Consider the following 12,793-nt stretch of genomic DNA (forward strand, 5'->3'; position numbering starts at 1 on the left):
GGAGACGCGATCACGTGGTACAACAACGCGCGCCGCGGTGGCGGCGAGCCGCGGTGCAGCCGCTGACTTGCCGCCGACTCCTGACGGTCTGGCAACAATTCTCGACTCATTAAAACTCCATCTTTTCAAAAGCATGCTAGAGTTTTTGTAAAAGAATAGCCATGGGTTCTCCAAGAGTCCAGGTCGCGACAATCGGCTAAGCATGCCGCGTGCGTGGAGTCCCTGTTACTCTGTGCTTCGACTTCATGTCTGCACAGAATCGCAGCCTATGATCTGACTGTCATCAAAACGATAAGCATACCTTATTTATACAACCATATATTTACCAGTCTCTATTTTGCGACCGCATCTCGGTCCCTGAAACCTTGGAACGATAACAGGGCACAAAGCGGTCAGGACCCATGCAGTGGCGGCACGCCACGAGAAATCATGTCGGTGCGATATTCCAGAACAAGGACGGTGTCAAAGCAAGCCTGTATTCAACGCCACTATTCACAAAGTGGCTTATATACCCAATCGCCAAACCTCCTTGCATCATCTCCTTCGCCCGTCCCCTTCATCGATCGCTCTCGCTATGACCCGTGCTCCGCGGTCTGGAACCGCTGCAAGGAAGACAGAAAGTGTAAGTCTGCTCTTATCTAACAATCGCTCGTGAATGTTTCCCTGAACGTTGCTACCTTTCCGCATAGAGTCGCCTTGAAGGGTCGGTACTTGATGCCCAAGTTCGGATGGTGTCAGCCTTCGGCCGTAACGCTGCCAAGTATATGACCTGCTCAACGACAGAGACAGGTTGCGGCGTGCGTATTCTATGGCACGATAACGAGGTCCCTGCGGAACACTCTGCGACGCGCCTCCTGGACGCAGCTGAGCCTGTCCCGGCTCCTCCTAGACGCACACAGCGGCTTCAGCGGGTGAATGCTAACCGGCCTCGCGAGCGCGTGATCCCCGACATCATCCATATACAGCCTGAGGAGCCTGTGGAGACTGTGAACGCTGCAGGGAGAATTCTGACCAAGGATGAGCTAGAAGATGACCGGGTTTTTCGGAAATATTGGATGCAAGCACAACGACAGAAACTGCACGTGCAGGCACAGTGGCGACGCGTTTTCAAGTACAATTACCGACACCGTCCCTTAACTCCGCTTTTTGTGGGCCCCGAGTTCTATGATCCTCCCCGACCAGCGGTCCGGCAACCGCTGGGCGACCTGCCGGTATGTCCTCCAGGTGAGATGTCCATTGGGCGGCAATCGCAATTAGAGGATCTAACGCTTGATCAGAGCTGACGAAGGATGCTGATTTTGATGAACAATCTGCTCAAGGTAATCGAGAACGATCATCGGTGGAAAGTGTCACAACCTAACGGTCCATCGATAAACAGCACGACAAGAAACCTTTTCCTAAATCATGGCATTCGTCCACTAACTGATGGGATATATCGCTGACTGCCGAGGCTATTTGATGCCCGCTTGGGTATGGTGAACGTTGTCAACTACAGGCTCTGGATGAGTCTTTTATGGTACTTTGAAGATAGAAAGACTAGTGATTTATTGAAGTCCCGTTTCGTGGAATGGTCCCTGACACTGCGGACGACGTACGTCAATCCAAGGCCTGTGAATCGAAGCGCATTGATTGAGAGGAGTAAGCAGATCGTATGAATGGAAGAGAAACGCAAATACACCCGTTGAGCGTTCTCATTGCGCTCGGAAAATTTGCTAGCATCGGAACATCGTCGAAAGCAATCAACAGATTGGCAACGCCGCCCAGATGTCTATCACCAAGTCACCAGCACCGGCGGGGTCATACACTTCATGTAATAATACATGGTCTATTCAGTCGATGGAGTAACGTGCACAATTGGCATAGGCGGGAGTTGCGATCTACAATATTTTGACTCTTATTAGCTCAATTCGTCAGCTTTCACCCTCCTTTAGAAGTCTTCCTTCTCGTCCTTTATACTGCTTGCCTCGGCCGCCTTCTGCCCCTCTTCCGCGACTATAATATTTCTGATTGGTCCCTGGAACCAATGCACACCTCCATAGACGGGGAAGTAGTAGTATACCAGGCAGAGAGTGATCCAGCCGCCAAGCACGACAGAAGTGTAATTCATGGTGGGGCCGCTCGGGTCCGGGAGGCTGGGGAAGACAACGATAACGATGCCAAAAATCATCCAGATCACGGCTACGGTGGCTACCGGCAGACCCTACGACGACATCAAAGAAGCCTTGGTGAGAGGGCGTCAGACGTTCCCAGGAGTAAAAGTAGCTTACGAACTTGCCGAGGCTGAACGGGCCCGGTCTCCATTCCGTTCCACCGGTGAATCTGCTGACGATCGGGATGGTATACGATATATATGCACCTACGACCCCGAGGCTGAAAATGGCCGAGACGGCGCTGGGGCCAGCGAACGCAAGGAGTCCAAGGAGGAATGAGATGAATGCTGAGAAGCATGCGCAGTTTACTGGCGTTTGCGTGCGTGTATTGATACGGTAGAGAACGTGCGAGAACACGAGGCCGCCGTCCCGTGCGAATGCGAATGTCTGTCGGGAACTGACCAACAACTGAATGAAGGTCGAAGTCAGCAATCGACACGTGAGAAAAGGATGCATACTCACACAGCTTGCACCTACAAAGAACCTGGTTTGTAAGAGATTTTAGTGACATTGCGTAAAGGAATTGTGACGTATTGAGAGCTCACTGGACCGAGAAAACGATGACCCAGATGACAAGGGTCCCCTTCTGTCCCAGACTATTGAATAGGATCTAGAACGAGTAGGCATCAGCAAAAATCCTCTAATGGAGTCCAGAATGCGTTTATTGTGTCAGAGGCCGAGGGTACAGTTGTTTGCCACAATCATAAGTTTGGTTCGATTACGCATTACTTACTGCTGCCATCGGCTGCCCAATGGGGCTATTCATGATACCTTCGATGTCCGTTCCCATTTGAAACGCGATCGTGATATTGATTGCTGTGCAAGCGAACAGTCAGTGTTCCATATGTAATTCAAACTTGCAAAGCACCAACCCCATCCAATGATCGCAGCAGAAATCGTGCCTGCAATCAACGCTGTAGGTACTGAGACCTTCGCGTTAGAGGCTTCCTCACTGAGGTGGAGCGATGTGTCGAATCCGCCTATATCGGAAGGTCAGAACGAGACTAAATCTCAGCTGGACACGTACAGACAGTCCACAGGGGCGCCAAGAAACTTAATAAAAAAGCGAACCCGTCTGGCCAGCTGCCCACTAGTAGAGAGATGTCAGGGATGGAAATATGTAACACGACCAACGTGCGTACAATTCGTAAATCCTCCGAACGCATAACTAGCCGGGTTCTTAAATTCTTGTGGTGTCGCAACGGGTAGAAGAATGATGATAGCGAGACATAGCCTGTAGCATAGATCAGGTTCCGAACGTAGAAGAAACGGTGTTGGCGCACAGGACGTTCATGAGAGCATAGACAAACTGCAGTTTCGCGACAACCGAAGTGGCTAGCGACGAGATGGCAGCATGCAGCAACAATATAACGACATAAACACCACTGTTGCGACGTGTCAGCGGGCACAATGAGAAAAGATATTCCGAGATGAACACCTGGGTGCGGTCTCGTACTCACAACGTCTGACTTGTGGTCGCAGTGAAGGTCTGATTGGAACCTATGCTTACTGCAGCCTGATGAAGTACAACGATCACTAAGCCACGGCATTCCATAGCGCCGAGTAAAGGCGTCTGGCGGTCCTGACACAAACGTACCATCAGCTCGACCGCGCATCCCCAATCAGTGCTCGCGACACCGGCGATCAACCCAATCGTGTTCGAATCTGTGCCGCACGACAAATCAGCGCGCAGGAACGCGACTACTAACGCAACAGGAACGTACATCCGACAACCCATGAGAGAAGACGCCGCCAGCGCGGGGAGCTATACTTGAACGACCAATAGTACAGGCCGCCGGACGTGGGTGCCGCAGAGCCCAGTTCCGCGAGTGCGAGCGTGACGAAGATGAGGAAGACGCAGCACACTCCCCACTGGCATATATCTCAATGAGTATCAACTACGAGTGACTAAGAGCAACTTACACCCCACACCAGTGCAACTGGACCGCCGTTTGGCAAAGCGTAGGTTAAAACGGAACTAGAAGGCATAGTGTAAAACTTGATCTTGTGACAGTGAGACTGACATACGTGATTGAGGGGAAGAGCCCGAATATACCGAAAACCAGGCAGAAGAGCTCGAGAGGCGAAAAAGCGCGCTTGAGTTCTTGCTTGTAGCCGAGGCGTGCTAACTCTATGGCATCTGCGCTATCCTGGTCGATGTAAGCTCTAGGGGGCAGCATTAGTTACTATGCAGCCACATCTCAACGGAGGACTCGCTTGCTGGTCTTTGCCATGGTGGTATTCCCAGAATTGAAGTTAGGCCGGACGAATGTACTTGCATTAGGGAGACGTGGCGTACTTATCGTGGCGCAGAAATTCACTTGCCGTAAACGCTAGGTCAGGAGGCAAGCTATCTCTGCACTTCCTTATCATAGGTGCATCAATGTTGTGTCTTCCCTCCCGAAGCTGAAATTGGCGCACGACTCCGGTATACACAGAGACAGTGGTTGCGAGAAGAGCACGGTAGTAAGTACAGTGAGATGCACACATGTTCTATCAAGATCAGCTCGCGATGAGAAGATGGTCCTTACCTTCAGAGATGTGCAAGATGTAAAGCTTCAAGCACTACAAATCAGCCATTTGTAATTGAAGCGGGAATAGAGCGTACAATGGAGCTTGGATTGTGTCCATCTGTCAAGTTTCGAAGCTTAACTTAGTGTACCCTGATCTCGAGGTGATTCTTCTAGTTCCGTGGAAGCTGAGAAGGAATGAAAAGGAGGGCTGACACAGACAGGTCTTGTGGATTACTGCCCAGGATTTGATATGCAAAACCGGGGCAGGGGTTCCTTCAACGGGTAAGTCGAGATATTCAAGCTGCGTTGCAGCACGGATCGCACGCTGTCGCCGCAAGAATTATCGCATGCAACACGTCCGTTAAGACACACAGCACCAGGGCATAGTCCTTTGCGGTGTGAGGAGTTAGCAGCAAAGGTCCTATGTGCACCTAAGCTGCGAGATCGAAGCTCGCATTGAGGCTGTAATGTCACTGGCAGCGTTGAGCGAGCGCCGAAAAGTTCGCGATACGTCACGAGACTCAGCCAATCAGCGTTGAGGCCATCGGTACGTCTCGATTCTCGAAGTTGTCTTGAGCGTGACTACCATTCTGACGGCCTTGAATAGTTCATTCAATAGGCGCGTTCAGAATTTCCGCTCCATTCTGTCAGGAACAGATTCAAGAAGCAAGGCGGCCGGGAAGAGCGACAAGGATTCCATTTCTCCTTAACAGCGATATGATGGGCGCTTCAAATTTCCAGCACAATCTCAGTGGCAATTCTGATCGCACGTAGAGATGAGTAATATGACCTGCGTTGACGGGAGCCCGTCACGCGTCGATCACATGTATCCACGAACACACTCGCGGGCTTAACTTCTAGGCAACCCAGTGTAGGCTTTCCGCGGCACATACGTGCTTTCTGCGTTGTTCCCGGTCTTGAAAGCTTCGAATCCATGGATTATTACAAGCTGCACAGATATCCGATCAAATACAGACTATCTATGACCTGCTGTCGAACCGTATGCGTTACTGTAGCTCCGCTGGCATGGTGGCCACTCCTGACAGCGCTTGCCTTTACCGGTCTCTCTGCCTCTCGTGGATAATCTACCAAGAGTAGAATCCATCCCATTCATCAATAGTACCATAATTCTAGCGCAAGCGGTGGGCGTCTCGTGTCCCACTTACACTCCCCTCAGATACTCGCCCATTGTTCACTCGTGCTTTATGTCTTATCACGTAAACACAATTGAATCTTCAACGGACATCTCCCAAAGTGCTTGTACAGCAAGACAGAGACGGGAATAAAAGGCCCTTGGGTTGACGATCGGGTCAATATCTGCACGCAGGCCCTGTTATTGAACGATTAAGTTTCATCCTGCAAAAAGCTAAAGTCATTGGCAAGTATTTCTCATTCTATAATTGCCATTCTGTATTTGACCTTTGCTACTGTCCCTCTGTCTCAGGTCCTCTTTTCCGAAGCTTTGCACACGGCTGAACACCTCATAACAACAATCAATCAGCTCAAACACAGGGTAAGGTCTCTAACACACACGAATCATGTTCGCCTACAATCCGCATTAGTTCATAGCTGATAGCTGGCGCAGTCACGCAGGAAGCACTAAACAACTGCGCCGCCATACTCCTACACATAGTGCCACAGAGTTGGATGGCGTTGTCGACGATGCGACTGTTGCGCGCATCACGAATCAGTTCAGGTGCGGGACGCTACACACACATGAGGAGTCGTCTATGGCAATTGACTGCAGAGACATCTTGCCACATCAATGACGCATCCATGATGTCTCTTCCGGGCATAGAAGACCTCACGGAGCTTTCCCTTTCCTCGGCCAATCAACTGAGAACCCCACCAAGCAGTCAAGGATTCATCACGTTGACAAGCCTTTGCTTGACGTTCCGCAGCAGTTCTGTGGTGGTGTTCTCTCATCTATACTCTTGCCGAGAAATCGCGTCCTCCAGCGCCCTTGAGCGATATACCCCTCATGCAACCCATCAATTTTGCTCCTTCTGCGAGGCGCAGGACGAAGCGTCGGCGGACTGATGGCCCATCCACGAGCGATGCGCCTTCATCCAAGCGGACCAAGAAGGGAAAGGGGCGTGCCGCAGCCCCAGCACGGAATACACTGCGCGACAGAGCGGACGAGAACATTGCCGATGGAACCACCCCTTCGTCGGACGAAGGCGCGGTAGCATCACCGAATGCAAATAGTCGTCCAGTCTTGGCTGTGGAGGAGTCCGAGCCTCAGGTCCCTTATCAATGCGGAGTCCCCGGTTGCACCATGAGAATTGGACTGGGCAGAGAGGCACCCAGCACTCATATCGAGAAGCACCACGAGATGGCGGCAGAGGTGTCAGCGGGTCAACTGGGTCGCCACATTCGAGCGGCCCATGGCCCTTTGACCATCTGGAGGTGCCCACGATGCAGGATGAAGTTTCAATGGTACTACCGTAAAGACACGGTAGGGCGGCATGCGGAGAAGTGCAAGTGAGTGTATTGTTCCCATGTATTGTATTATTGCTCATCCTTTGTCTGCTTTGCGTTATATAGGGGAGCCAAGGAGGGCCCAGAGTCAAATGTTTTCGGCCAGCCTCTACCTCGCACGGATAGTGTTACCGCTCCAGCGACCGCCGAGCCGTCACCATCGGCGAGCATCTCAAGTGAACGGCCGCCATCTGCAGGCCCTTCAACCGCATCAACGGTGTCTTCGGTGTCGCCATCTACCTCGTCGTAGAGCATTACGGACGTTGAGCAAAGAACACCGGACCCGTTGCGTGTGGTCGCGACCTCACCGAGTCTCACAGCCGTGTCGCTTCATGTCAGCGAGAACATACCGACCTCAGGAATCTCTTCCGTGGCGGAATCTGCTGAGGCCACCATCGAGACATTGGTGTCTACATCGGCTATGACGACGCCGAGCACATCCTCACCAGGCAGGGAATCGGTTGGCTCTCAGCAGTGCGTTTCTCCGCAACCATCGCCACGTCTCCTAGGCGTGGACATGCTGGGTACTGTATCTCTTGGAACGGCACGGCCAATATCACCGACGATCGTACTTTCCTTTTGGCTGACGCACAGGCGTCTACTGCGGTTGAAGCTCGAGGTGCCCACGATGTAAAGCCAAATTCCAGTGGTACCACCGTAAAGACACGGTAGTGCGTCGTGCGGGGAAGCTCAAGTAAGTGCACGACTCCCGCGCAATAAATGTAAGCCCACTGGTTACTCCTGAGAATTGCTTCGATCAGGGGCCTGGCTCGTCTACACGCGCAGGCCCTTCTCCCAGGGTAGATTCTCCCAAACATATAGACGGCCCCTATGACGAAGGTCGAGCGCGGTCGTCAACGGTTGACCTCCTGTTCCCGTCGACAATTGCGCCCGACTCCGAGTCGCTGCCTCACAATCCTCGGCGAACTGGCGCTACTACCACGCGTTCAGCGAGGACTGATCCTACCTACGGCGCTGATGCGCCATTATACCCAGGGTAAGCATCCGTGGCTACCGACATCTACTGTTCCATTAATCAGTGATGATGCTCGTTTTTCAGGATTATCACCAACGCGTTACCTTGGCCAACGCGGCTCCGGCTCCGCAGACCACAGGCCCCTAAGTCCTTCGGAGCACAATTCGACATTGCTCCCATTTTGCCCCGCGCTCCTCGCAGAGGTGCACCTTTTCGGTGTGAAACATCCTCCGCCACCTGCGGCACAAACAGTGGGATGTCGAGGCGAACGCGAGGCACAGATACCTGCTAATGTTGGCTTCATCCATACTCGACCAGCTGGAAGGTACCGAGTTGCTACATAGTGACAAACTACACCCACTTTCATTAGAATCGGAAAGCAGCACTGTTCTGGGAGCAACGATACAACGATTGAGTTGTTTCCCGATTCCGATTCGCAATAGCATATATTACTGTCATGTACATGGAATCTAGATTGGCATGATGCGGGCGCTTATTGCATAGGCCGTTACGCATACTTGGCAGAGGTCACCTGTTATGTCACTTTATGTCACCCACCGAGTACGGATGAGGCAAATCTGAGCTGTTGAAGTACAGGCCTGTCGCTCGTCGCTATCTCTACTTCAGTGTCTGCCCCTGCGGTCTCTTATCATGCGAACGTAATACCGATTTCTTGCGTCCTCAAAATCCGCACCTGAAGTCCGCCCTTCTGAAGCAATCTTAAACTTCGCTCTCGCAAACTCTCGTTGGACACTGTACCTGTGCATCATGAGTTGCTATTGCACACCGTACCCTTACCACTTCGACACTAAGTGCCGTATCTTGTCTTCATAGCACCACGGCAATAGCTTTCATCCTCTCCACCTTCTCCGCATATTGACCAATGAGGAGGTAGACCAGTGACGCTTGGAGCAGGGCGGAGAAGAGGAAACAAAATGCCTCACGGAAGGAAACCTCAGTGAAGATGCGCTTTGAATGGATGGAGGATGTTGCTTCATCGTCGACCCCTTTCTAAATACGCAACTCATGCACCTCATACTGCCGTTCAGAGCTAGGACACCTTTCTCTGGTATTCCGTAGGAAGCCGTTTGGCAAGAGCACAGGGCAGCTGTCTCCGTGAGCGTCGAATCGAACGCAAACGGAATGTATGTGTACGTTCACCAAAGCCAGTAGACCAAACGAGGTACGTCGCCGACCCAAGTACCAATCATGAATGCCCTTATCCACCGAAAGCAAAATGCAGGTCTTGAGTCGTTCAGAATGTTGCCACATGAAGCTAGAAGCTAGTCTGGCGTAATGTGTCTGAACATCGACTCCGGTGCATATGACGGTGTTCGACTTGTTTGACTCAACTCGAAATCTAGTCGGAGGATCTTTGAGGCCCGGACTCGGAAACGTGATGATTCCTCCGTAAGTCATATTGATCGTTTACATTCACGTGTTGATGTACAACACTTGGAAAGACATAATTAGTAACAGAAGGTTCAGCGGAAATTATATGGCGTGACATAGACCCCGCCGCCATATCACGTCTCTTGATAGGAAGCCCCCAGATGCGCGGTTATATCTATATCGAATACCCGTCTCTCTCGTCATGGCCTCCTCTGACGGATCTGGAAGTATTAATGCCAGATCGGACGCTCCCGCTGATGCGCTGAAGTTTGTACCGGTAGCCACGAGGCTTCATGAGCGAGGACTGCGGTGGCGCCCTTGGCGTCCCACATCTGAGCCGTATGGTACAGTGAATAACGGAGAAGCATCATTACCAGTTGCCAACACGCCTATCAAGCCATGTATCAAAATATTCCACGGACATGATGTACGGCCCCCTCAGTTATCAGATATCGACATCGACAATGATCCTTCTCAGATTCTTGCATAGATCATCGACGTGCGGTCATCCCTTCCTGCTTATGCCCTGACTTTGTTCCAGCCCTGCGGTTTCGTCAGACAATATCATGCTTCTTATACCCGTGGCGACATCTCTGCCCAAACCTTTACGCATGTTTTCCTATTCTGTCAAACGAGCTGCAGAGCTGCATTTAAGCTGCGGGATGCTGTTGTCATTTATGGGCTGCTGCGATGACAGAGGCCATCTTGATGGACACCTGGTGGGAAATAGCGTGTCCTCCACGATAAGACATGATGGGTCGTCCTAGCCTATTCTCGCCGGTGCAAGTAGTGTTCGACATGTTGACTGACTTCGCGAAATAGGAAGCGTCGGCCCGTAGATACGACACCATCAGGTCGGATTCCGGGTCACTTTCACAGTCGCGATTGCACAGCATATCATGCCCGATGAGCCCTGTCACTGTCCCCATCAGAGATATCTAGATCAGATCGTTCTCATACCGCGAGTGCAAGAAAGTGAACATTATTCACCCAATTGACATGCGCAAAGTTCATCTCTAAAACCGTCTCTGGCCTCATTAAGGCTCAGCAAGCTCATATTTGAACGGTGAGAGATTTTATTCGAATTACTTGCGGGTGTCATATGGTCACGCGAGAATGTCTCTGCCTCCGAGAAGTCGGTCGGAAGCTAGTCGGTAACCAACCAATGGAGCTATACTCCCGAACTTCTGAAGTAAGTAGCCATATTAGCCTCTCTCTTGCCTACAAGCGCCTATCTCAATGTCGTGCCCGCAGGCCGAAAGCGTGCCTCATGATCAGAACTTCGGTGCTTGGCGGTCAAAACCAAATCGGCCTTTGAGTAATTGAGGCCAACATTCCGTTCAGCGGACTTCTCCGAGAATGCGCCTCGGGCAGCGTGGCGTGAGAGGACAGAGATCGCTCTCCAGGCGCTGTACTAGCTACATTCCCATGCGTTCTGCTGTAGTCTGGAGAAGCGCATCTTCGCGTGTCCGACTGCACACGAGCGATCGCATCCGTGTGTATTCCAGCAGACTGGATTCTTCAGCATGTGAAGAATACATCTTGTGCGATCCCGCTTATGAGAGCGGTTGCGAGGACAAGGACCGTGCCTTCCTTCACCCCACTTGCCCAATTCCATGAGGGTCTAGTCATGGACGCCGTGTCGCTGCTGTCTGCCGATCTTGCTGCAATATGCATCGAGAGCTTGTTCTACGGGATCTTTCTGGTTCTGTCCATTGCATCACTCTACATCCTGACGCGACGCGGGAGGGAAACATCGGATCCCCGGATAGGTGGTACCACACTGTGGAGCATGATAACCCCAATGTCGCTGGCAGCTGTGAGCTTATTCATGACGAACATGGCGGTGAGTGCGATATTCGTCTACACGCGCCCTGCCGTGTTGTTGAGCTTACGGACTTTGTCACTAGCACTGGATTATCAACGTATATCGCATATTCCAGGCATTCGTCATTCTTGATGATGAGACGAAACGCCTTGAGTTCATTGGCGATCTCCCGCAACCCTCTGAAGTTTGCAAGCTTTCTGTCCTCATGGCATCGCTGATCATTGGTGACATGATGCTGGTCAGTGTCTATTCATCTAGTTTCTTCGAGGAGCCTCATGAGGTCACAGGTGTATCGGCTATGGGTTGTATGGGCGTATAACAAAGTTGTGACATTTCCCCCACTGTGTAGCTTATTGGGCTTGATCGGTAAGCCCCATTCCAAGTGCTTGTTCGAATGCAGTCGTAACCTATGCCGATGATAGTGTGTGCAATCGGAGCTCTCTATGAGATCTCACGGGCATACGAAGGAGAGTCTCTCTTTGCGTCTGCGCCTGGCGATTGGATCACAGCGAACTGCGTGTTCACACTCTGGTAGGTTGGACGACTGTGCTCTGACGTTGAAGTACTTGCTCACGTTGCAACAGTACAAACGTGTACAGTACTGGTAAGGTTGATAGCATACAGAAGCGAATAACAGCTTACGTGACACTGAATGGCGCTAGGATTCATAGCCTGGAGGATCTGGCGTGCCAACAAAGAGGCAAGACGTTTCGGCGGAGTCAATCTGATGGTAAGTTGTCGATATACCATATATTGCCGTCTCATCACTGGCCAACAAACAGGGTGTGTTGGGTATTCTCGTCGAAAGCGCCGCTCTTTATACGTAGGGATCTATATCTCATCGCTGAAAAATGCATGGCCTAATCTTCCTCACAGCGCTTGGACCATTCTGTTCTTCGTCACCTTCCTCCTTCAATCCAACCTCGCGTTCTTCTTCAGCGACACATACTCTGCTATAGCCGGCATCGCATTCATGCTTATCAACGTTCGGGTGGGCATGGGTTGGGCGCCGCGAGCAACCATACGCTCTGCGCTCTCATCTAGCATCGGGCCCTTCTCCCCGGGAGCGAATGGGCCATATAGCATGGGACGTCTCACGGTCAACGTTACCAAGGTCATACATCGCGATGATGGCATTGACCCACCTATCAAGTTTGCTTCAAACAGTAATCTCGAGCTTCCTGGACCGAGGGTACAGGGTTCAGCGGCATAGGTGTCGGGAGTTTATTGTTCACGTACCGTTCGTAGATAGCATGTCAGACTTGTCCTAATACGTGATATGGAACGGATAGATTCGCTCGTTACCCTATCATAACGTGGCTCTGCACGTACTGTAGACAAGGCATTCTTGGATCGCCTTTGTCCCCGATGATCACGACATGATTTGGGCCCAAAGGCGAGCTAAACTATGTTTCAACTGTCATTGCAGGATGTAAGTTCATGCAGTGAGACA

At 51.5% G+C, this 12,793-nt stretch overlaps 4 protein-coding genes across 4 annotated transcripts; 3 read left to right on the forward strand and 1 right to left on the reverse strand.

Annotated features, from left to right (window-relative positions):
* Positions 1-574: 574 nt before the first annotated feature.
* On the forward strand, positions 575-1,257 carry POSPLADRAFT_1143587 (hypothetical protein; the record flags this gene model as incomplete). Its single annotated transcript, XM_024485579.1, has 3 exons — positions 575-622; positions 690-1,184; positions 1,225-1,257. 3 exons carry the CDS (start codon positions 575-577, stop codon positions 1,255-1,257), a joined length of 576 nt encoding a protein of 191 aa, XP_024339049.1.
* A 670-nt stretch (positions 1,258-1,927) lies between these two features.
* On the reverse strand, positions 1,928-4,330 carry POSPLADRAFT_1143411 (hypothetical protein; the record flags this gene model as incomplete). The annotated part of the gene is made up of 14 exons (XM_024485561.1): positions 1,928-2,200; positions 2,268-2,558; positions 2,613-2,634; positions 2,696-2,760; positions 2,884-2,966; positions 3,023-3,130; positions 3,172-3,240; positions 3,293-3,384; positions 3,434-3,535; positions 3,611-3,666; positions 3,748-3,815; positions 3,875-4,022; positions 4,074-4,128; positions 4,179-4,330. 14 exons carry the CDS (start codon positions 4,328-4,330, stop codon positions 1,928-1,930), a joined length of 1,584 nt encoding a protein of 527 aa, XP_024339050.1.
* Positions 4,331-6,644: 2,314 nt separating this feature from the next.
* On the forward strand, positions 6,645-7,816 carry POSPLADRAFT_1033906 (hypothetical protein; the record flags this gene model as incomplete). The annotated part of the gene is made up of 4 exons (XM_024476967.1): positions 6,645-7,147; positions 7,211-7,361; positions 7,395-7,618; positions 7,654-7,816. The coding sequence occupies 4 exons, from the start codon at positions 6,645-6,647 to the stop codon at positions 7,814-7,816; spliced, it is 1,041 nt and encodes a 346-aa protein (XP_024339051.1).
* A 3,323-nt stretch (positions 7,817-11,139) lies between these two features.
* On the forward strand, positions 11,140-12,628 carry POSPLADRAFT_1169944 (hypothetical protein; the record flags this gene model as incomplete). The annotated part of the gene is made up of 8 exons (XM_024488079.1): positions 11,140-11,358; positions 11,423-11,578; positions 11,628-11,706; positions 11,763-11,871; positions 11,925-11,944; positions 12,003-12,070; positions 12,123-12,163; positions 12,217-12,628. The coding sequence occupies 8 exons, from the start codon at positions 11,143-11,145 to the stop codon at positions 12,551-12,553; spliced, it is 1,026 nt and encodes a 341-aa protein (XP_024339052.1). The 3' UTR covers positions 12,554-12,628.
* Positions 12,629-12,793: the final 165 nt, after the last annotated feature.

The sequence above is a fragment of the Postia placenta genome, assembly GCF_002117355.1.
Source record: "Postia placenta MAD-698-R-SB12 unplaced genomic scaffold POSPLAscaffold_7, whole genome shotgun sequence".
Lineage (NCBI taxonomy): Eukaryota > Fungi > Basidiomycota > Agaricomycetes > Polyporales > Adustoporiaceae > Rhodonia > Rhodonia placenta.